The sequence below is a fragment of the Nannobrachium achirus genome (genome assembly GCF_963921795.1).
Source record: "Nannobrachium achirus genome assembly, chromosome: 24".
NCBI classification, from domain to species: Eukaryota; Metazoa; Chordata; class Actinopteri; order Myctophiformes; family Myctophidae; genus Nannobrachium; species Nannobrachium achirus.
In genome coordinates, this window is record NC_137831.1 from 49,033,640 (window position 1) to 49,058,270 (window position 24,631).

The 24,631-nt window shown below is 42.9% G+C and overlaps 1 protein-coding gene across 1 annotated transcript; it reads right to left on the reverse strand.

The window, feature by feature from the left end:
• Positions 1-436: 436 nt before the first annotated feature.
• On the reverse strand, positions 437-23,650 carry stradb (STE20 related adaptor beta). Its single transcript, XM_080720690.1, has 13 exons — positions 23,563-23,650; positions 19,321-19,473; positions 19,085-19,157; positions 17,857-17,937; positions 15,318-15,420; positions 13,567-13,688; positions 12,101-12,209; positions 10,718-10,841; positions 9,473-9,644; positions 7,055-7,159; positions 6,272-6,528; positions 4,805-4,847; positions 437-2,634 (listed from the first exon to the last, which is right to left on the reverse strand). Exons 3-13 carry the CDS (start codon positions 19,094-19,096, stop codon positions 2,473-2,475), a joined length of 1,290 nt encoding a protein of 429 aa, XP_080576816.1. The 5' UTR covers positions 19,097-19,157; positions 19,321-19,473; positions 23,563-23,650; the 3' UTR covers positions 437-2,472.
• Positions 23,651-24,631: the final 981 nt, after the last annotated feature.

Consider the following 24,631-nt stretch of genomic DNA (forward strand, 5'->3'; position numbering starts at 1 on the left):
ACTCCAACATGCAATATATTCAACAATATATCAATATTTATGGTTATTTTCTTTTGTGGTTTTGAAGTAGTAGCCTAATTCCAGCTTGGTGGCGTAGGCTACAGTCATTCAATACAACACTGTTAAAATAAAAAGGGCAACAACAAAGTGGGCTGATTTGTCCACTGACAATTTATTATCCACTAATCCCCATATCCCCCTCTGTCGTCTTTACTACATTTGATCTGCTTTACGTTGTCGATGTGGAGCTGTGTCACTAAGGCGGTGCTTTGGTTGCTAAGGGCGTCCGGCAAGGGCATGTTGTTTGATGTCGTACCCCCCCCCCCCCCCCTACAGCAAATGTACAGAATGTCACTTCTTAGATCATTCCTTGGCTTTAGCGTCACAAAATGCACCAAAACACAAAAGTGGATAAACAAGTATAACTGCTTTCTGTCGACACTGCCAGAAATAGCCTATTCTTTAGAAATTGCTTGAAATACAATATATGATTCTTATTATAAGACTGATGAATGAGGTGTGCTCATAAAAATGTAGGCCTATTGTCAACTAATTTCAGTAATTGTAATGTGCACATTTTGCCTACTTATGCCCCCCCCCCCCACCCCACACACACACACACTCACACAGCAATATCCATTATACAAATTGAATATGTATATTTGTTTCATTTCTAGCAACTATAAGGCTCATACAGCTACCATGTTTGATATGTACTGGTATTCACAGGTATCCCACACACAGTACATTTCATCACAGTTACAGATATCTCAGCATCGCCACAGTCAGTATTATTCAGGTTTCATATAAAACAAACAAAAAACAAACAACAACATAGAGAGGCAGTGTCCAAAGTGTAGTGTTGGTCACAAAACACAGTAGAAAGATTCTTCATCTTGGAGTACAATTAAAGCTGCGATCCGGAACTTATTTTAACCCATTAAAACCAGGAAAGCCTCTGTGTGGAAAGCCTCTTGTGTCATTTTAGATTTTAGCTACATAGCAACATATGTTTTCTTTTACACAATACTCTTAGGAGTTAAGACAGTGGTTCTCAAAATTAGCAGATATACAGCGTGTACATTTACTGTTTGAACATTTTGAATAATTTTGCTTCTTTTTTTTAACCCAAATCTTCTATTCTGGGGATCCAAAACGTTTTCAGATGGGGGGGGGGGTCCACAGCCAAACAGGGATACCCTCTTGGCTGAGTGGTAGATTAGACACAGGTTTGAATCGCGGCCAGGACATACTTCACAGATTGCAGCTTTAAGGCTAATTTATATTTCATCAAGGGACTTGTGTGACAAAATATAAATTAGCTTAGTAATAATCCTCAGGGCAGGGACATTAATATGCTACCTTGTATTGATTCCTATACTATCTGATCATGATGATTACTACTATAATCTCCTATTGCTCATATATCCCTTTTACAATATAATCATTTGCACTGTGCCCATAAACAGACAAATGTGAGAAATACCATAAATGTTTGCATGTGCTCAAATGTATTCCAAAATGTATTTAATTATTTGTACACATTATTTACATGTACTACTATTGTGTGTGTGTGTGTGTGTGTGTGTGTGTGTGTGTGTGTGTGTGTGTGTGTGTGTGTGTGGTCGGTCATGTATTGTATACCTTATAATCTGCATGTTATTAATACTAGTGAATGACAACTATTGAGTAGCACATGTGGAAATATATGACACAGTATACCAATTATATTGGATTGGCAAAATTGCTTTATCAACACATTTGTGTGTATTTGAACACAAACACATAATAGGTAATGTGTGCGTATAATATACTATATTATAAATATGTCAGTATATGATTTCCATTTTAATGCACAATGATTGCCAACTTCTCTCCCACCATATTTCACAGTCTAATTCCAAGAGAAGACATGGATTAAAATGTGAGTCTTTTACCACAGAGGAAGTATTAAGCCTGAGATATACGGTACATAGTTGCATGCAGGTGTTGTGTACCGAAAATAGCCGATCACCAAGCTCACAAAATGATGTGCTGTTATGCGTTGTGAGCTTGTAGATCTGCTACCTGTGTGCAACACTGGCGCGCAACTAAATATAAATCAGCCATTAGTCCAGTGACTGGTCACTCCTCATGTCTCCCACTCACAGAGGGCGGGGCCTGCTTGGGATATAATCCATTATTATTGTATTTATTATTGTTATTGATTGGCACCGACTTGACCCTCCCACTCTGCTTGGAGCACCTCCTGATTTGTCATCTCAGAGCTGCTTCTTTGATCCAGCGCTGTCACAGGCCCCGCCCATAAACCACAGTTGTTCATATAAAAATCTACAAAACTACAAAAAAAGAAGGAAAAAAAAAGGCTCAGGTATAGGCTAAAAACAAAGCACAGTAGAAATTGGCCTCATTGCTTTGATTGTCTTGTGTTTGGCTTGCTAGTCAGGTTGGAGGGGTTCTCTGTGAAGTGTGCTAGGAGAAGTCCCACACCCCCTCTGCAGGGTCAATAGTGGGGGATGTTGGTGCATGGCATAATGGGGTCGGGGGGCAAGACACCGGGGAGTCTTCGGGGCTGGTCAGGGGCATCGCTGGGTACATGAGGCTGAGGAAGGAGTCTCTGGTGTGCCTCTTCACCTGTTATAGAATGGTAGGATACTGGTCAAAAACACCACTCGTTATACCTTTATAGCAGGGGTTCCCAAACGTTTTTGTCTCAGGGTACCCCATAAATATATATTTTTAATCCGAGGCACCCCTAAAAATATAATTTTCTCTCTCAACACCTTATATTTATAGCTTATCGTCGTTGTCAGGTCAAAACCTTGTATGTCCGTTACTTTTGTATTTATCATCTATAAAATGTACTTAACTAGCTAGTGAAAACAGCCGATCTACTGCGAGGCGTTGTGTGCTTGTCTGTTTTCACTAGTTATGTGCGACAGTCTTGTATGATGAAGCAGGGCTTTGCTTTACCAAAAGACGTACACATTTGAAACGTGGAGATACAAGGTTTTTGTCCGACAGTTACGATATCTTAGTGATTATGTTGCGAGTAAAACGTTGAGATAATAGCTATTTTGGTGTCCAAGTGTCCAAATAAAATATTCCAAATATTATCAAATTATCTCGCGGCACCCCTTGACTGCCGTCACGGCACCCCGGGGTGCCCCGTCACCCACTTTGAAAACCCCTGCTTTATAGGGATAGTTTATCGTGATAAAAAACACTCACGATAATTGTATCGTGGAGATTGAATTTATCATGATATTATCCTCATCAATTCACCTTTTATTTGCCGAGCTGCATATCCGGTACCACTTGAACCCTCTATAATTGGTAAAAGTTAATTATAATATACGTACTTCATACAGTCTTTTTTTCACTCTCTATCAAATGTCTTAGCCAAAAAATTGCCGATCTACAAGCTCACAACGTGTCACATTGCGACGCGTTGTGAGCTTGTAGATCTTGGCAAAGGTTCCGCCCCAGGATAATGGATTTAGATTATCGTGATAATATCGTAAATCGCGATTTCTTTTGTCACAATAATCGTGATATGAAATTTTCATATCGCCCCATCCCTATACCTTTATTGACATTTTTACATCACATATACTTAAATTGAGTTTATTTCTTTACGGTTAATGTGAACTGTATTTTTGCCAAAACAGAACAAGCATCTTTAAATCACTTCATTTATGATCACAGAAATAACACAAAGTGCACAGGTCTCTGCCAGGTCCGGTAGGTTATTGTGGGCCAGCAATTTATGGAATATCAAAAAAACGGACAGATCTGTGTAGGGCTGTCACGATTACGACATTTTATGTGACGATTAATTGTCACACAAATAATTGCAATCCGATCCCGAGTATACCCGTGAAAAATACTCAAGTATTTAGAGTGCCGATCCCGAGTATACTCGCGAAAAGTAACACTGGCGTTCTTACCCGAGGGTCCGTTGGAAACGATTGGCACGATTGGACTCGCTGATTCATCATCATCACGGATGCACGTGCACAAAATAGTAATCCCTTAACATGGAGGCCGACGGGGAATCTCATCTTTAATGTCCATTATCTCGAAACAACACTTTTAAAGCCAAGGATGGCATTAGATTCTCGCTAATAAAACACATGTTGAAAGGCATCGATCGGCCATTACACAACCGCATGTTGATGACGATCGCTTCCGGTGAATGACGTCATGATGTCAAACCGGAAGTGTTTACGCTATGGACTTCTGGTCTTCAAAATAACGGTCGTGGATGCAGCCTGCGGGAGGCACGCTGGACATGTTAACCCGTTCATTTCTGGAGCACTAAATGGGTTAACAGTTTTTGTGTTTTTGTTGCTGAACACTGGAGCATATGAATAAAGAATACATTTCTGTTTACTTTGAAGTTGCACAGGGCAGATATGACAAATAACCTAAATATACAAAGGAATGACTGGCATATTTAATAACTTTATACTGTATACATTTATAGTGCAAAATAGCTGATCTACAAGCTCACATCGCATTGTGATGCGGTGTGAGCTTGTAGATCTGCTATGTCCAGTACTCTTTGAAAATGTTTGAAACTATAAGAATATTTTTCAACATGGAAATTGTGATTACCTCAAATAATTGCGATTAGATGATTATGTAATAACTGTGACAGGCCTAGATCCGTGTTGATCATAAATCTAAATGAGTTGTACCATCTTGCGTGAGGGAAGCAAGCTTATTCACACAACAAAAGCACTGCATAAAAAACTGTTGTATAGTACAGTATTACGTTCCTTTTCTTCAGGGGACCCACCTGTTTGAAAAAGGCGTGGGTCAACAGTGCTGATGCAGACGGCCTGTGGAGCAAAGAAACATTAAGCTTTAGTTGTGTGCTGGTGTCGCGTGCTGACCAACAAGCTCTATGAGCTCTACGAGCTTGCAGATCTGTTATGTATGATCTGTGTGTATACATTAAGCATTACATCACAAATAAATCAAATACATGCCATTATATTGTTATGTCAAATAGAGAGGATATGATTTTCCTTTCATTTTTCTTTCTTGTGCACAACTGTATCAACGTTTTGCTTCTCATTATGGAACATTATTATTGGAATTTCTATTATAATGTCAATTCTATTTCTATTGTCCTCATTGTAGACACTCGATGAGAGCAATTACAGCATTTTGATCTGTTCTATGTGTCATTTTCATACCACAGTATATTTTCTGAGTTGATATGATTGTTAATTGTCCAGTTAAGGTGTCTCAGGTGTCTCCAACCATGTGATTGATGTGAGCACTGCCCACTTGGGAGTGCCGATTTTTCTCTCCACCACATTCTGTCAAGCACCCGTCGCAATTTTTGGATGTGTGAGTGAACTGAGGCTATTGGAATACCACACTGTTTTCTTTATTTGTATTAACTTTTGTACCAATTAAGGTTGCCTCTTAATAAACTTGACCTATCACTCTGTACTTAGTCTGCTCTTTTTCCCTTCTACACGAAACCTCTTTGCCAAAAATAGCCGATCTACAAGCTCACAACACCTCGCAGCGCGAGGCGTTGTGAGCTTGTAGATCTGCTATTTTTGGCTAAAGATGTCAGAATATGGATGCTAGGGTTCAAGTGGTTAATATAGATTAATATAGAAAAGGAGAAAAAAACCTTCTATCACACAAAGATTTGGAGGACCCCCTGTAGTAACTCTGAAGACCCCCTAGGGGTCCCGGACCCCCTGTTGAAGACCCCTCGTCTATGGCAATCCAGACAGTGAGACATCATGTCTGAGACAGTCTTGGACGGAGGGACGGATCGACCAACATATTTAACTAGACCTTACCCGTTCGAAGATATGTGCTCCAAAATATGTCAAACGCACCCGGTGAAAGTGTGTGAGAGAGAGAGAGAGAGAGAGAGAGAGAAACATTCCTAACTGTGAGAGAAAGGGGTGTGTGTGTGTGTGTGTGTGTGGGGCTACAGATCCCATGGCCTGGAGGAACGGACCGTAACCCTGGCAACAGACAGCAGAGTTCAACAGAAGTGGTTAAGAAAACGCTAAGAAACTGCTTTAATTTGGGAGAAATGAAATTCGGGCTCCGTCAGTGTTGGTATAATGCTAATGGCCAATACCATGTGAACTTTGGGATCAGTTGCTGAAGCGAGTGAATAGATAAACGTAGATAAGCGTGAGCGTTAGAGCGTTAGAGCGTGAGCGTTAGAGCGTGAGTTTGCTCCTTTATTAGTAGGATAATTTGATTGTTATGCTCATTGACTGACCTGCGTTCAGGCTGCTGCTGCAGACACAGCTGGACCAGGTTGTGCAGGGTGGCAGAGTGGTTCTTGGGCCCGGGGCTCTGAGGTCGCTCTGTGATGGGAGCGGTGGCACTGTGGGTCAGGCTGCCCGTGGCCACGCTCTCCCCGATGCCGGAGTCCACCCCGGACCGAGACACCTTCAGACCCCCCAGCTCCCCCAGGGGGAACGGGGCCACGTCCAGCAGACAGCAGTGGGAACCACGCAACTTCTGTAGCAGCATCTGGACAGCATATGGGGAATAACAGAAAGACAGCAAATGGGTTAGTATTTTATTACTAGTATTTAGTAGGGCATTCACGAATAGTGATTTTTAGTATTTGAATAATTCGACCTCAAAGTATTCGAATAGTCGAATATTCGACAGGACTGGCCAAACTGTCATATATTAAGTAAGCAAGAGGTGTGAGCATGTATATCGGCTATTTTCACAATATTTATCTGCGGAACTGAGTCACATTAATACCTAGAATTCCATGTGCTTATCAGGGTGGGGGTCAAATATGTTTATTGTGGGGGTCACTGCCTAAAAAGGTTTGAGAAGCCCTGGTATTTCCTATCTAGCCAAGCTTTATAAACTATATATTTTTTTAAAGAGAAAACAATAAAACAATTTAAAAAAAGCGAATATTCGACTTCGGTGAACAACTTCGAATAGTGACTTTGATATTCGAATATTTGGTGAATGCCCTAGGACACAGCTAATCAATGGTACGCTTTCACATAATGTGAAAGTGTACTTTCATTACCTGTGTTGGAGGCATGTCCTGGAATGGCACCCTGCCACTGACCAGCTCACATGCTACAATACCTAGACTGTAGATGTCTGACTTCACCCCGTAACCATGAAGGTCCTGGAATACAAAATGTATCATTCAAAACCATACACAGAAGCAACTACCTCCGTCTCCTAAAGCCACTATGAGCAACTTCCCTCTTTAAATGAGATTTTAGGTAATATCTACTTTATCCTGGACTTGATTATTGATGATTTTGTTTTACCCTGTCCACATGTATAACAGGGCTGGGTTTTTTGTTTGTGTGTGTGTGTGTGTGTGTGTGTGTGTGTGTGTGTGTGTGTGTGTGTGTGTGTGTGTGTGTGTGTGTGTGTGTGTGTGTGTGTGTGTGTCCCTCTGTCTGTCAATCTGTGAACAAAATAACTGGGTGTGAACGGATGGGTGGACTTTGATCAAATTTGATGAGAATGATCAGTAGAAGAAATTCATATCTGGGTCAAAAAGTTCTGTGCTGCGAGCTTGTAGATCTGCCATTTTTGAAAAGACGTCTGCACATCTTTGAATATATGTATTTTTTAAGCGAACATTTGTAACTTTAATTTTGCTATCATTTTGGGGGTCCTTCACATGAAAAAGTTTGAGCACCACTGACATAGAAACATGGGTTTTTCAAAAAACCTTCAAAGACTTAAATTTCACGATTTTTTCAAAAATAGCAGATCTACAAGCTCGCAGCGCGGCACTCGGTGCTGCGCTGTCACATCGCTGTGACACATACTGTATCTTAGGGAGAAAGATTTACATATTTGCATACCTATATATGACATAAATGTAAGCTTCTATAAAGTAACAACGTAATTCTTGGAGGAAAAACATATTTAAAGAGGTGACCTGGGACAATAACGTTTGAAAACCACTGGTTTATATGTTTGCTGTGGGTCAGTTTTCCGTAAGCAGAAGACTATGGTCTGACCCAGTGGTTTTCAAACTTTTGGTCGGTCCAAATTATTTTGCGGGGTCCCCAAATGGTTAGCTTAACACTAATAGTGCCTCTTAATCTGAAGGTTGCTTGGTGCCTCGGTGCCACGCCGTTTCCTCCATAGGCCGCCGCTATTATTTTGAAGGGCTGGAAGGGGGTTGTTTTTGTTTTTTTGGATTATCACTTGACGGCAACGATTACGTCATCTAGTCACATGACAGTGTGAGCCCAGAAGAGAACATGGCTGCGCCCAGCGTTTGTGTACAGTATGGAAGAGTGGAGACCATCCTTTGTATAAGAATGTCCCTTTTGGAGAAAATGAGGTCTCTTTATGGGCCTCTCAATGGATTTACTATGGAGGACGTTAACTTCGCGTGCACGCCCGACGTGCGTTGTAAACAAATCGCGGACATTACCGATGCGGGCGGGACCGGAGCGACGTACAGTAAGTAATAATATCTTTACTGTATATACAGTAAGATTGACAGTCCTCACCGTCAACGGCGCCATGGTATTAATCCTTTCAATGACGGTGAGCGCCGTCAACAGCAGCAGAACAGTTAAAGGGATATTTCACTTTAAAAAAAAAAAGAAAAACGTTTGGTAATTTCATTGTCTAATCAGGCTTTTATGAACACCCTTAACAGTTTTTTAACTTGCTTGATTCAATATTTAGATATTTGATGTAAATGTTGCCAGGCCCTCCAGGCCCAGGGCCTCTCCCCACACACACCCATTGTAACTTCAAACTTCATTTTAACCATGATAGATTCATTAAAAACACCCATTATTTTTCTGGTGACTCATACTACCCTCCTAATACGTGAGCAGGCTGTGTTTTTTTTGATAACCTTTTTCATTTAGTTTTAATATTTATTTTTTGTATTTCATTATTTCCATTTTCCCAAATAATTATTAAAAATAAATGAAAAAAAGTTATGGCTAAAACCCAGCCTGCTCACGCATTAGGAGGGTAGTATGAGTCACCAGAAATAATGGGTGTTTTTAATGAATCTATCATGGTTAAAATGAAGTTTTAAGTTACAATGGGTGTGTGTGGGGAGAAAAGCCCGTAAGGTGTTTCCCTGTTGAAAGTGGAATATCCCTTTAATGTAATTTTTTTCTTCACTCAACGTTAAACAAACCAACACACAGAATAAGTGTATACAGGGTATCTGCACATTAATAAAGTGACAATTTAAGGACTTTCAAGAAGTTTTAATACCAAACTGTCCAAACTGTCAAATATTAAGTAAGCCATGAGGTGAACATTGTGAAAATAGACAATCTACATGTAGTTCGGCTATTTTCACAATATTTATCTGTGGAACCGAGTCACATTAAATGTAATACCTACAATTCCAAGTGCTTGTCAGGGTGGGGGTCCCCATTTCAAATATGTTTATTTTCGGGGTCACAGCTTAAAAAGGTTGGAGAAGCCCTGCTCTGACCTGTCGCAGTAGTTCAGGGCTGAGCCAAGGCAGGAGGGCGGGGCTGTGATGTGGCATATCGAAGACGGCCCTCACCCTCTTCCCCTCCCGCATCATACTGTACACACTGTGGAGCCCAGAGAGGTAGACACCACCCTCCCCCGATAGCAGGATGTGACTGGCCTTGACCCCCCTTACCCAGGAGAAAGAAAGAAGAAAAAAAAACACAACAGATATTCAGAAAAGGGATGGAAAACAACTCTTTCATTTCAAATCAATCCTCACTTCATCTAGGGATGGGACGATAATTGCTATTATCGTTTATCGTGATAAAAATAATTGTATCTGGGAGATTTAATTTATCGTGAAATTGTCCTCTGCACTGGGATCAATTCACCTTTGATTTTCTGAGCTGCCTATCTGGTACCACGCAAACCCTCTATAATTGGCAAAACAGACATGGAAATAACATACTTGATACAGTCCTTTTTTCACTCTCTACCAAATGTCTTTGCCAAAAAATAGCCAATCACAACGCGTCGCATTGCGAGCTTGTAGATCTGCTATTATTTTGGCAAACGTTCCACGCCAGAAGAATGGATGCTATAGGGATATTTTGATTATCGCGATGGAATCGTAAATCGCCATTATTGTGGTCACAATAATGACATTTTCATATTGTCCATCGCTACTTATCTCTACAGGTTCCTACTAGGGCATTCACAAACAGTGATTTTTAGTATTCGAATTATTCGACCTCAAAGTATTCGAATAGTCGAATATTCGACAGGACTGGCCAAACTGTCAAATATTAAGTAAGCAAGAGGCGAACACTGTGAAAATAGCCGATCTACATGCTTACAACGCCTCGCAACGCAAGGCATTGTGAGCATGTAGATCGTCTATTTTCACAATATTTATCTGTGGAACCGAGTCACATTAAATGTAATACCTAAAATTCCAAGTGTTTGTCAGGGTGGGGGTCCCCAGTTCAAATATGTTTATTTTGGGGGTCACAGCCTAAAAAGGTTTGAGAAGCCCTGGTATAGAGCATTAACACATTCATCCACCAGGGGCATTGACAACTCATTCTTATGACTTCCTATCTAGCCAAGCTTTATAAACTATATATTTTTTAAAGAGAAAACAATACCAAAAAAATAAAATAATAATAAGCGAATATTCAGTGAACAACGTCGAATAGTGACTTTGATATTCAAATTTGAATATTTGGTGAATGCCCTAGTTCCTACATGCTCCACTGACCTATGGACGTAGCCCATCTGGTGCAGATATTCCAGAGCCTTCAGCACACCATACAGCAGGTAGGCTATCAGCGACTCACTCATTCCATCTGGAAAGTATGTCCTCAGTAAAGAGTCTGCAGAACCTGTAGACGAAAGGAAAATAGGGACAAGGACTGTCATATACAGAGATATTTGCAAGTGTGACTCGCCTCAAGGCAACCACACTTGCAATTTCCAATTGCATCTTTCTGCTCTTCTACCACTCCAAACAGTAAAATCATTGAAGCGGTGATGCTCAACTGGTATTATTGTTGGACCTGAATATTGGCATGTCTCAGTCTCTGGGATTGTGTCCATAACCATTTTAGGGAATCAAAATGCTATCAAACTAGAGCTCAAGCTGTGTATGCAGGGGTGTCTCACCAAATTCCCTCGTGAATGTTCTTCATTTAACTCATTTAGACTGGGAATACATTATTACCCATTGTTTTGTGCTTTAACTATAGAAAAAATAGCAGATATACAAGCTCACAGCGCGGCACCGAGTGCGACGCTGTGAGCTTGTAGATCTGCTTTTTGTTTTTAAATAAATATTTCAGATGCCTCAAAATGATATGTATTAGGCCACAGACCCCCATCTCAAAATATGTAGTTGCAGGGACCCCCCAGAAGCGAAATTTGAGTTACAAATGTTCACTTAAAAAATACATATATTCGAAGAGTTGCACACATTTTCACGACTTTTCAAAAATAACAGATCTACAAGCTCGCAGTGTGGCACATGGTGCCGCAATTTGACCTTGCGGATCTGCTATTTTTCAACAGGTAAAGTATGAAATAATTAACTCACCCACCGCTATTTTTAAGACCCTTCTAATGGTCCACACCGCCAGGATTTTGCCTACCTTTAACGTGGGCGCGCGCGCGAATCCATTGCGCGATGGTTCACCGATTGCATTCACAATACGATCCAGGCAGGGTAAGCAACAAAGCACTACAGCCTTCCATCGCTCAAAGCGAAACCGACGGAGCGCCACGCTGGTGTTGCACAACATTGAACCGGATGACATTTCGGCAGACAGGATACAGGCGTCGTTGTCCCGCCCCCCCATTTCCGTTCTGGAACATCCAGATCCGTTTTTTGTGAATAGCTAGGGCGGGTCCACAGAGCGCTATGGACGGCGAATCGGCGATCATACTTTTTTGTTTTATAGTTATTAAAGCTAATTGATAACTCGTCATATTCGTCATAAGCAGAGTGGACCCATAACTATAGCTCGTCAAACTCGACATAAGCAGGGGATGAGTTAAGGCCCCTCCACCTTGGGCCCTAGTAACTCAGTCCCCCCCCCCTTGTGAAGCCCCTGCGTGTGTGAAGAGAGAGCTGGAGGCAGCAGCTGACCGTAAGTCATGAGTGGGGTCAGCACCCAGAGCTGGCAGCAGGAGCTGAACACCAGGCGAGACGTCAGCAGGTAGGGATGGCGGAACAGCCTGGACAGCAGCGCCTCATTCTGTGGACGGGGACAGCACAACATGCAGGCCATGTTTCCTCTACTGATGATAGGATGATTTTTGAGCGGTGGTCACAACGCTCCTATACGTGGCCGTGTGTGTGGGTCTGTCTGTCTGTCTGTCTGTCTGTCTGTCTGTCTGTCTGTCTGTCTGTCTCCGGGTCTGTAGCCTGCAGTAACCTTTTCTGACCACACATGTTAAGGGAGGGGCGCTGTTGCACACACACACACACACACACACACACACACACACACACACACACACACACACACACACACCACCGCTCAGTTCACACGAGTGTGATTTTTTTTTTATATGCTTTAACCCAAGGGTCTTCAACAGGGGGTCCTCAGAGTTACTACAGGGGGTCCTCCAAATCGTTGTGTGATAGCAAGGAAAACAAGAAAATCTCTTTTTTAGCCAGATTCTTAACCAGATTCGGAGAACTTTAGCCATAGCCGATCTACAAGCTCACAACGCCTCGCAGTAGATCGGCTATTTTCGGCAAAGCGGTTTGGTGTAGATGGGAAAAGTATTGACAGTTCAAGTGGTTAAATATCTGAAAACCCGAATTGACGTGAATCCAAAATACACTAATGATTGTACTGTCATACAATGAAACTATATGGAATCTATGAAAAGGTTGTGGGGGTCCCTGCTTCATCTCTCTCTCAACTAAGGGGTCCGTGGCCTGAAAACGTTGAAGACCTCTGCTGTAACCCATTAAAAACCTGAAAGATACCTAAGAATGTCTCATAAATCCTAATGGTTTTCTGAAAAACTTAGTTAAATGTTTCTATGAATTGATTCCAAATGACCCTGGAACTGGAAACCTTTTTGCAGCCCTTGTATTGTACTGTACTTATCTTTACAAACTGTTAATAAAGTATTCAATCAATCAATCACAACGTGTTGTGTTGTGACAGACTATGAGCTATTAGATCTGCTATTTTCGCTGAATGTTCGCCTATTATGACATGCCCTCAATGGATTTATTACTTTATAATATCTCAACACACAGTACACAAAAATAGAAGTAAGAGACACCTTCTACCACTTTTTGTGGTCACAGATACTGGATTCTGATTGGCTTAAAACAGTGGTAAATCAGTTGTGTTGCAGTTATTGTAACTAAATAACCTTGCAAGTTACAACTGTTTTCTTTCATTTATATGGTAGAAGTGGTAGAAAAGCAATTTACCATTCGAGGGTCGTGGGTTGTTGGCTGATTTACCAGTTTCAGAGTTGTTTGGCACGAGGCGAACACTGAAACAGTGGTAAATCAGCCAACAACCCACTCCCTCTCATGGTAAATGGCCTACTTTTGTGACAAGAGACAATAGACAAAGCTCTCACCATGAGTTGTAGCAGTTCCTCCTCCGTGCATTCGTCCAGGTTGGTGTGCTTTACTGCCACCAACTGGCCAGTGGGAGTATGGCGCGCCATGCTCACCTGGCTGAGGTTATTGAAGCCTTTCCCTGGAGACCCACCCAGAGCACCAATAACACATTCAGAATTCAACAAATCCAAAAGACATGGTCAAGTCAAGAGTAAGCGCAGGGGGAGTTGTAACTGATTTGGCACTGCACAGTGCACTACAGTAGAATGTTGTAGAATAGGCAATCTTGTGATTGTGCTGTGTGACTTTGTGAAGGTTAAACAGAGTAGGACTACAAAAAACAACCATGCAAGCAAGAAAGAAAAATTGTGCCCATTATAAACAGCATGCTGCTCATATGTGTTGCAAGCAATACATCCATATACTGTAACTACTGTATCAGCGGTTATGGTTTGTGACACTCACACAGTACTGGAATGGCCTAGGGTGGCTGCTTGGGGAAGAGAATGTTCCCAGTTCGATCCCTGGCTCCCCCTGGGTTCGTTTTGAAGTGTCTTAAAGCAAGACAATGAATACCTAACTGCCCCTGCATGGTTGCCTCTGCTGCCAATGTGTGAATGAGTGAAATTGTGAAGGTGCTCTATAATAGCATTATCCAGCATATAAAGTCTGTTTTATAAAAGTGCTGTGGTGTGGAATATACAGTATATACCTTTAAAAGGCATCATTGTCTGCAAAGAAATGCTGTATTCCTCACTATGACAAGGACTGTATTCATCTACTTTAAAGGGGAACACACCGGATGTGGGCGTCAGCGCAGCGTCGCAGTATGGACGCGTGTGAAGTGCCGTGTGGTAACACCAACTGGAGGCGGCGCACTGTGGCACATTTTGTGGTGCATTTTGCACAGGGGAGAGTGTTTTCTGTCGGTGTTTCAGTCCAAGTGTATCAAAGGGTGCGTTCGGAAATGCGCACCGGGTGTGGTTAGGGTTATGGGTTAGGGTTAGGTTTAGGCATAGTTTTACTGAGGTTAAGGTTAGGGTTAGTGTTAGGCATAGTTTTACTGTGGTTAGGGTTAGGATTAGGGTTAGGTTTAGGCACTCACTACACTGAGCACACACCCGGTGTGCATTCCGAACGCACCCTTTGATTCACTCGGACTGAAACACCAGCAGAAAACACTCTCCCTTTTGCGCAGCGGCGCACTGTGGCATCCATTGGTGGGAAAAAAAAAACATTTTCACCACACGGCAGCGCCTAGAAATAAAACAGTGGCGTATTGGCGCGGGGGCGAGGCGGCAGACCCACGCCTGCACGTGTCTGACCCTGCCGTTGTGGGTTAGTTCATTGAAAATAAAGGGGGTGTATGTTTTGACGTGCCACCTTCGCATCCATGCCGCCTCCGGTGTGTGTTTCCCTTAAAGGAGTGGCGACACCGGCCGAAATTTAACATTATGATACAGTAGGTCACATGGTGTTCCTTCAAACAGTCTGAAAAGGAGGCGGGGCCGACACGCCCAGGCAGATTCACTACTAACTGACCGCCTGGGCGTGTCGGCGTGGAAACTGGCTCCAGCGATTGGCTACTTTCAGTACAGTAACTACAATACATTAATTTGATTGGGTCATTTAACATGGGGGTACATGACATCATTAAAAAAGTTGGCTAATTTGATAGCCATAATTAGCTGTTTTGGCCCTTTAAGAAGTCAATCTCATTTGACCTCTATAAAAACGTGAGGTGCTACAGTATTAGTGGTGCTCTCACCCAGTTCGGCCAGCAGTTGATAGTGGGCCGGCTCAGCAGTCAGCCCTGTGATGTCATCACCGCCCGGTGTCCCTGCCAGTGTGTATACAGAGGCTCCCGAGCTCTGTGAAACACACACATAACATACATACGCGTAGGGCTGTCACGATTAGAACATTATACATGACAATTAATTGTCACTCAAATAATTGCGATTAACGATTTAATTGTGTTTTTGTCATTGACAATTACATTTCTGTTTGGCTTTTAGGTTTTGAAGTTGCGCATGGTAGATATAACACATAACCTAAATATACAAAGAAATTACTGGCATATTCGACAACTTTATACTTAAAAAAAGAACATTGATAGTGGAAATAGCCGATCTGCAAGCTCGCGATGCGACGCGTTGTGATCTCTTAGATCTGCTATTTCCACTATTTTTACTTTTTTGTATAATATATGATCATTTTTCAACATGGAAACGAAAAATAGCCGATCTACAAGCTCACAACGCCTCGCCCTGCGAGGCGTTGTGAGCTTGTAGATCGACGATTATGAAAAATAATCACTATTATGTTAAATAATTGTGACAAATAATTGCGATTAGATAATTATGTAATAAGTGTGACAGCCCTAGCCCGTGTTATTAAATGAGCAAAATTTCACATTGTAATCTGCCCAAGCAGCTGCCAAAAAAATACTACCATGTTCACATGCAGGCATACTGATGTACGCATAATTGTACTCACATAAACACACATAGCCTGTCAGAGTTTCTCATGCACCATATGTGCTTCATTAATTATTGTACAACATAACCTTATGACACACACAGCTGTCTCTCAACAACAGAACAATCTCCTTCATGGAACTCTACAGGGGCACAGCAGAACCGCTGGGATCAGAATGTGCAGATGACACTCGTTTTTGTCTCTGAGGTCAAAGCACCATTGTTGTCATGAGGCAAATGCTATAATGCTGGGGTGACTATAGCTGCCACAAGGTGGCACTGTGGCATTGGTTTGCTGTGTGTGGCAATACACACACTAAACCTTGCCTTGGTTCTCTTCTCACTGAGGAAAGAGCAGGCTAGAAAAGAGAGTCAGTCTGTAGTTGACAGTTGACACAGTAGCTTTTTATTAAGGAAACGATCCTGCTGCCCTCAAGCACAATGTGGTTTCAACATCCCTGAATGCATGTTAACCAGTGTCAACCTGGTGTCCCTATTTTGGGCATGCCATTATAGATGACAATTCAATAACTTTCTAAAATAGCCTCTTTGCCCACTGACCTTTGCCTGTATCGTTGCGAGGCGTTGTGAGCATGTAGATCTGCTATTTTCACAATAGAACCGTGTTATACAAAATGTAATGCCTCAACTCTTAGTGCACGTCAGGGTGGGGGGTCCCCAGTTAAAATATGATTATTTTGGGGGTCCCGGCCTGAAAAGGTTGAGGACCACAGGTGTAGGCGCGGTTTTCCCGGTGAACCTGAGTGCAAAGGTGGGGGCCGATGGGCAAGGAGGGTCGAGAACTTATGAGAAACAACTAAAACAAGACCTTAAAACCTGTCGAAAACAGTTGCGTGCATTAGAGGAAGATGACGATAAAGGAAATCATTAAATGGAAAAATTAAATTAACGTCGGAAAAGCCTACTAGGCCTTAAAGGTGATACACCATGCATTTAAAAAGTATGTATGTCTTATTGTTTATGTCCCAAAAACGTTTTTCAAAAGGTTTGAGGCTAAATTACCACTCCTTAATAGAGAGCCTCTCTCATTTTTGAATGGCTCTCAGAGCCTTTCAGCTGCACCTTTGGCCTGAACTGCGCCACCCCCCCCTAAAAAATGTTTTAGAAAAAAGTTTATTTTTGAAAAAAATAATAATAATAATAATAACGTTTTTTTTTTGTGATGACGTCACAATCGGCAGATGACGTCACCATCGGCAGCAAATCTGGACAGCCTGTTTTGAGAACCTGTGGGATACTTTTAACCTTCGCCTTCTCAAAACCAGAGAAAGACACAACGGTCAGAAATGGGACTTTGTGAGGATAGAAGGTGCTAGTGGGACCCCAAAAAAAGGTTTTAAAATAGGAAAAGTGAAATTTCATGGTGTATCACCTTTAAAACCTGGCGAAAACAGTTGCGTGCATTAGTGCAAGATTAGATGAGGATAAAGGAAAACATTTAATGAAAACATTAAATTCACTTTTGAAAAAGCTCTAAGCCTACACTTGCCTAGTGTACTAAACTAGTGGAACCGCGATCTTGCCACACGTGAATAATTGTGGTTGTAAACAATAACACAGACAATATAAATCCTTATTAGTCTAGTGGGAAGAAGGGGTTATCATCATGGCCCCAAATAACTTTTAAATATCTTGCAATTGGCGACAAGTCTCTTACGAAATCGGCAAGAGTGCCTCTCAATACATGAAGCTATTTAACCTCTCCATCATCGGCAATAGTCAGTGGTGTGTTCCCCACACTCCCGCACCCCCACCTTTGCGCTCAGGTTCACTGGGAAAACCGTGGTCGCGGTGTAGGCTACTAACCAGGAACTGCTGACTGGGGTCCTCATAGTGTTCCTCTATGCCCACAGCCTGGACCTGGGTGTGGGAGATGCAGGAACAGTCCTGGGGAAGGGAGGAAGGGGAGGAGGAGGAGGAGGAGGAGGAGGAGAGGTGAGACACAGGCTAAAGGGAGAGGAGAGGAAAACTGATACCAAGCCCCGTGGGAGGAATGAGTGGGATATGAGTGCTAGGAAAGCTTGGTGAGGGGAACTTATAGCCAGGCAGATGGGGAGAAGAAACTGGGGGTGGGGCACTGGAGCCTATGAGCCAAGAGTCACTAGACTCTTGGACCCTTTTCCACTGCAGCTTTAGCACCAAACTACGCGGCACCACACCGCATCACAAAAAAAATATCTACATTTTCCATTACACAAAAGTACCCCTATCAGTAAGAAACAAATTGATCCTTTTAAATGTGATTATAATACAATATACATTTGTATTACAACTATCCTAATTATAATGCACTATAATGGATTATAACTGTGATTACAATACACTATAATGTATTAATGTATTACTATGAAAACTACAATAGGCCTACACTATAATAGATAATAGTGGTTATAACGCAATAGAATCTATTATCATGTATTACAACTATATCCTGGTGGTCTAAATGAAAAGTCAGTGAGTGATCAATCATTATGAGGTTTTTGGCCCTGTTTGGCCTAGCTCAGACCTACTCTGGATTGGATACTTTTTAGTACCACGTTTAGTACCACTTTCACACCACTCTACCCAGGTCTTTGTAGTGGAAAACCTGGCACAAGTGGGCGGTTTGGAGTGTTGTGGTGTTGGGCTATGTCAGTGGAAAAGGGGCTTATCTAAAGAGAGGCAGTGAGGGAAGACATTGGGAGTGATGGTAACAGACACTGAAAGCTCTCTGACTGATGCAAAAACGCTGATGCTTAATCCCCAACAGAGAAAACTATAATGTGAACTGCCTGACGCATAATTAGAAATAGGCTACGGTTCAGAAATTAAAGACATTCAAGTAAAACTAAAGTAACAAATACACCATCACCTGCGCGTGTTTACATACACCTCAGTCGATATATATAGCAGCCGTGACACAGTCATTCAGAGCGAGGTCACGGTCACGTCACCATTCATCATCAAACAACAACAGAGAGAGATCGAGACAACTGCAGAAACGCACCATGCATGACCCGATAAAAAAACAGATAATAATACTTAATATTCTTACCAAGAAAGACATGGGGTCCTTTGTGCTACGGCAACACAACACGCCTGAGGATGAGCATCTATTCGATCCCTGGCTGCAGGAGAGAGTGCATAAGGATGATGCGTGGGGGGGAGAGAGAGAGGGAGAATAGTGTAACACGAGACATCGCTAGTGGCGTGTGCATGTGTGTGTGCGTGCGTGCGCCTACTACCCCCACGAGAGCACCGATTCAACCAATAATGAGTCAGCCTACCTACCTGGCTGCATTGACTGTGTCTGTGAGACTTCATCGCCCAAATTAAATGCTTGTGATGAATGAATGTCGCATAGAAGCTGTGTTATTCACCACAGGAGGAGAGAGCATGGGCTCGGTGCGGTGTTGACATTGGAATCAGATCTTGAAGACCTCTCTACACACAGAAGTAAAAAAAAAACATGGTGGATAAGTATAACAATACATAACGTTGCCTATGTAAAGATATAAAGTTAAACTTTATTAAACCGCTTTCTCCTGATCTTATTTGGGCATGCAAAGGCGAAATGTTTCACACACACACACACACACACACACACACACACACACACACACACACACACACACACACACACACACACACACACACACACATATATAAATTGAATATTGTTTTACAAATGTGTTTGACAATTTATAATTAATTAAATAGGCGAATAGGGCACACAACCTTGAACCCCCAAACGACTCTCCCAACTGTCAAAACAATCGAATGCATTAATACAAGGTTATAATGATGTTACGCCCAACTCAGACCCCACGTACAGCAACTGGTTCACGTCCTTGATGGTAAAGCAACATGGCAAACCAAAAAAGGCCCACGTATGAAGAGACAACATTCATTCGTGTACTGATCATACGCAATAACACGCTGTCTCTCGAGTTCATTAATAAAGTAAATTCATGATAATTCAGATCACAAAACCTACCTTTTTTTTTACGTCCTCTCAAAACAGTTCCTCCTCTGACGCGTTGGACGTAAACGTTATGGAAATAAGAGCCTGGTTGTTTTAAACAATGCTTTCCTATACTGTGTGTTTGCTGCTTTGGTGCGCATGTGGTCAAGGAATATGTGGAATTGACGAGGACGGTCTGCACAGAAAACGCGATGGAATAAAATACCGGTATACAGTAAAGAAAATATATATACATATCAGACTGAGCTTTTATTTTGACACAGCGGTCTGGCTGGCGCACTATAAATAGGTCACGGATCCGCACGGATCGCCCTCCCCTCCCCATCCACTGCTGGCTGGGAAAAGTACTTAAAAGTATCAATACTGCTTTGATTGATTGATTGATTGAAGGCTTTATTAGAAGTTTGCATAGGAAAATGTACAGATTCATGACGGTACAGTTCACTGGTACAAGGTCTACTAAAAGGAGATCCATGAAAAGACTAAGCTTATTTCAACAGGAAACCATTAAAGTATCTCATATAACATTGAATGACAGACAAATAGAACACAGTACTATGCAGTAGATATGTAAAGAAAAAAAGAAAACAGTAGGTCTATACAATCAGTAAGTACAGTATATACAATATATACAAGGAGGGGGCAGGTAACAGTAAGTCTAAACAATCAGTATGTACAGTATATACAAGGAAGGGGCAGGGAGGGTAGGGTTGGGCTAGGTTTTTACCAGTTGTGAACGGCTGCTGCCTGTAAGTGGTTTTTTAGGGCAATTTTAAAGGATGCTAGTGATCCACACTCCTTTATGGCCTTCGGTAAGGCATTCCACATTTTTGTGGTGTAGCAGAAGAACGAGTTCGACCCTTTCTTTGAGTTGACTCTGGGTTGAACGTGATCTGTGGCACTGCCTCTGGTGTTGTAATTATGGACATCCTTAACGTTTTTAAAGTATTTTGACAGGTACTTGGGTATCATAGTGGTGTAGTGTATCTTGTACACCAGGTCCATTGCAAGTTGCTGTACTCTGTCATCTACTCTGAGCCACCCCACTCTTAACTGGTGAGTAGCGGTGAGGTGAGTCTGATTGGGAAGGTTAAGCAGGACCCTAATTAGTTTATTTTGGGCTGTTTGGAGTTTAGTTTTTAGGGCTTGTGGGGCGTCACGATACCATACGTGGACTCCATAGTCAAAGAGGGGCTGGATTATTGCACCAGCTATGGTCTTCAGTGTGTTGAAGTTGACCATTGGGGCGATCCTCTGTAGGAAACGAGTTCGTTGGTTGATTTTTTGTATTACTTTTGAAGTCATCTTTTCGCTGGAAAGATTAGCTTCAAGGATACATCCTAAGTAGGAGATTTCGTTTTTTCGTGTTATGACCTTGTCACCCACTTTGATTGTGAAGTTCTCTACCTTTTTGAGGTTATGATTTGATCCAAAGAGGATGGACTCGGTTTTGCCCAGGTGAATTGATAATTTGTTGTCGTTAAGCCATGTGCAGATCTTACTCAGTTCAGAGTTAAGTGTCTTTTCAACCTGCAAGTGGTCCTTGCCCGAGACTAGGAGAGCCGAGTCATCCGCGAACAGGAACAGGTTGCAGTCGCAAGCAGATGCCATGTCATTCACGTATATTAGGAACAACAGAGGTCCCAGTATGCTACCTTGGGGAACTCCACAGCTTACTGGGAGGGGGGGGGACAGGGTACCGTTAATCTCCACCACCTGTTCCCTCCCCACCAGGTAAGATTGCATCCAGCTCACTGCTGCGCTGTCAAGACCGATGGCTTTTAGTTTCTCAATCAGAATAGCATGATCCACGGTGTCAAATGCCTTCTGGAGGTCCATCATGACCATGCCACTATACTTGCCCTGATCCGCTTCGCGTTTGATTTGGTCAGTCAAATAGAGAAGGCATGTGTCAGTGGAATGGGATTTTCTGAATCCAGATTGGAACTCGTAAATCAGATTATTCTCATCGAGATATCTTGCAATCTGTTCGTAGACTATTTTCTCCATGACTTTGGATATGGAGCTAAGAATGGAAACGGGGCGGTAGTTTCCAGGGTCTAGTTTGCTACCTTTTTTATGCAGGGGGGTTACTTTTGCTAGTTTGAAGTCCTGGGGGACATGACCCTGTTCGATGGAAAGGTTAATTATGTGGGTAATGATTGGAGCAATGGTGGCGGCTGAATCTCTGAGAAATCTAGCTGGGATTTTATCAAGGCCAGTGGCCTTGTGTTGAGGTAGGGCGCTCAATTTTTTAAACACTTCATCAGTTGTCACTGTGGAAAGTTTAAAGCTGTCTTTACTGACGCCCAGTTTTTTGTAGAATGTATTAACAAATTCTTCACCATACCGCCCAGATGGGGCGACCAGTCTTTTGACCAGTGAACGGGCTGTGGTGGTAAAGGTTTTGTTAAAATGGGTAGCCACTTCACCTTTGTCAGAAATGAGAGCGGCGTCCGTTTTGATGTTTATGTTGTGGCATATGGTTTTTGATTTTAAGCCTAATTGGTTGTTAAGCAACTTCCATAGGTCTCGTGGGTTGTTTTTGTATTCATCGATTTTGTCGTCGATGTAGTTTTTTTTGGCGGATCTAACTAGGGCGGTTGTCTGGTTTCTAAGTCTCTTGCATTGAGCAGTAAGATGCTCAATGTGTTTTTTGAGGTCATGGTTGAATTTTTTCTTGAGCTTTTTGCAGCACTTTCGTTTTTCATCGTATTTTTTGTCTCTGAGTCTAGCTGATTCTGCAATATCTGAGTTATACCATGGCTCTTGGCGGGCTTTAACCCTGGTGGTATTCAAGGGGGCCACGTCGTCTAGAGCATCGGTCAATTTGGTTTTAAAACCGCACCATGCTTCCTCGACATCTGTACACTGCAGCTCTGGGGAAAAGTCTACACCCGCTAGTTTGAGATTAAAAGCCTCACTGGAGTAGTTCTTCAGGCTTCTAGCAACGACAGTTCTGTGGCCACTAGCTTTGGGTTTGTGTATTTTTCGGGTAGAGTAGATCATATAATGATCACTAAGACCGCATACAATAGCCCCGCTAGCGGTGACTTTGGACTTGTCAGTGGTTACGACGAGATCTATGAGGGTTTGAGAGTGCTCTGTCACCCTGGTGGGTACTGTGACAAGCTGAGTGAGGCTGTATTGCTTGCATAACCCATCAAAGGACTTGAACATGGGTGCGTCTTTACGCAAAATGTCCACATTCCAGTCGCCCAAAATGTGACACTCGGTACCGTCCACCTTTGCTAAGCTCTCATCAAACAGCTCAAAGAAATCATTCTGATCAGGTGGTCTATAGACAGCGCATATTAGTATGTTTTTGGCATGTTCAAAGATTACCTCAATCCATACAGTTTCAAGTGAACTGTGGTGTAAGTCTGGACGGGGGACAAAATTGACATCATTGTGTACATACATGCAAACTCCGCCTCCATACCGGTTTCTATCATTCCTGATTACAGTATAGTTGGCAATTTCAATGCTAGCATCCGTAAACGAGTCATCAAGTTTAGTTTCAGAGAAGGATAAAATCTTTGCCTTACCGTCATGAAACATTCCCTTAATTAACTCCAGTTTTTTGGGATTCAAGCTATTGATGTTCAAATGGACATGATGAAGTCCTGGTTTGGCAAAAACAACAGAGTGCATGTTCTCTGTAGTAATCGAGCCATCGTCGTAGCTGGGGGGCTCTTTGTCTACAACCGAGACAGGAAAGTTTGTCGTGGGGGGGAGGTGGTCATCATAGTCCGGTTGTAGTTGAGGCTGAAGTGGGGGAGCGGGGGTGGGGGTGGGGAGCTCAGGTTCCTGTGTCGACTGTGAGCTCAAACAGGAGGAGATCCATGCCTTTTCGACCGCACGGGGGGTCGGTGTAGCGGCGCCGACAGCTTCAAAGCCAAGATATTGCGCCAGCCACGACTGATCACGATCCCTGGGGGGTGGCGGGACCAGCGGGGGGGCATCCGGCTCGACGGACATCTCCGGCGATCCAGCGGCTGCGAGCTGGGCACCAGCATCCTCGGTGACGAGGGGGGGCGGCAGGGGGACATCCTCGGTGACGAGGGGGGGCGGCAGGGGGACATCCAGGGGGACATCCAGGTCCACGTCGGCGCTGTTGTTATCGGGCGGCGGCTCGAAAACCACGGCCGCGAGCTGGTCACAAGTAGCCTCAATGTTGGGGCTTTGCTGTAGAGAGCCGCGTGGGCAGCCATAGCACTCGTAACCAGTAGAACCCGTATCGATGTTACCACCGCTGGGGTTCTTTGTCTCCGAAAGCAGTTGTTGTTCCCTCGTGAGACGGGCGGCTTGCCGAGTGACTACGGGCCCTGGATGAACCTCAATATCACCAGAAAGAAGCAGAATAAAGTAAATGATGGACCGCCTGTCCATTCTGCCCATCTGGGGTTTGTTCTTAGTCAGCAGCAGCGACCCAAGGACCGTCAGTTTACCGAAGCCGAGATGTTTTGGCTCCGATCCAACGTGAAGGAAAAAAAAACACTGCGTGATTCCTCTCCATTCCGCACGTTGGCTCCGATCCAACGTGGAGGAAAAAAAACACTGCGTGATTCCTCTCCATTCCGCACATAATTCTCCGTATATACAATTATGAGCGTT

Coding starts and splice junctions, on each gene's coding strand:
- stradb (XM_080720690.1), bottom strand. Junction 13,689..15,317: donor TCAACTGCTGGCCGAACTGG/GTGAGAGCACCA, acceptor GTGGGTCTCCAG/GGAAAGGCTTCAATAACCTC. Junction 10,842..12,100: donor GACCCCACTCATGACTTACG/GTCAGCTGCTGC, acceptor TTTCGTCTACAG/GTTCTGCAGACTCTTTACTG.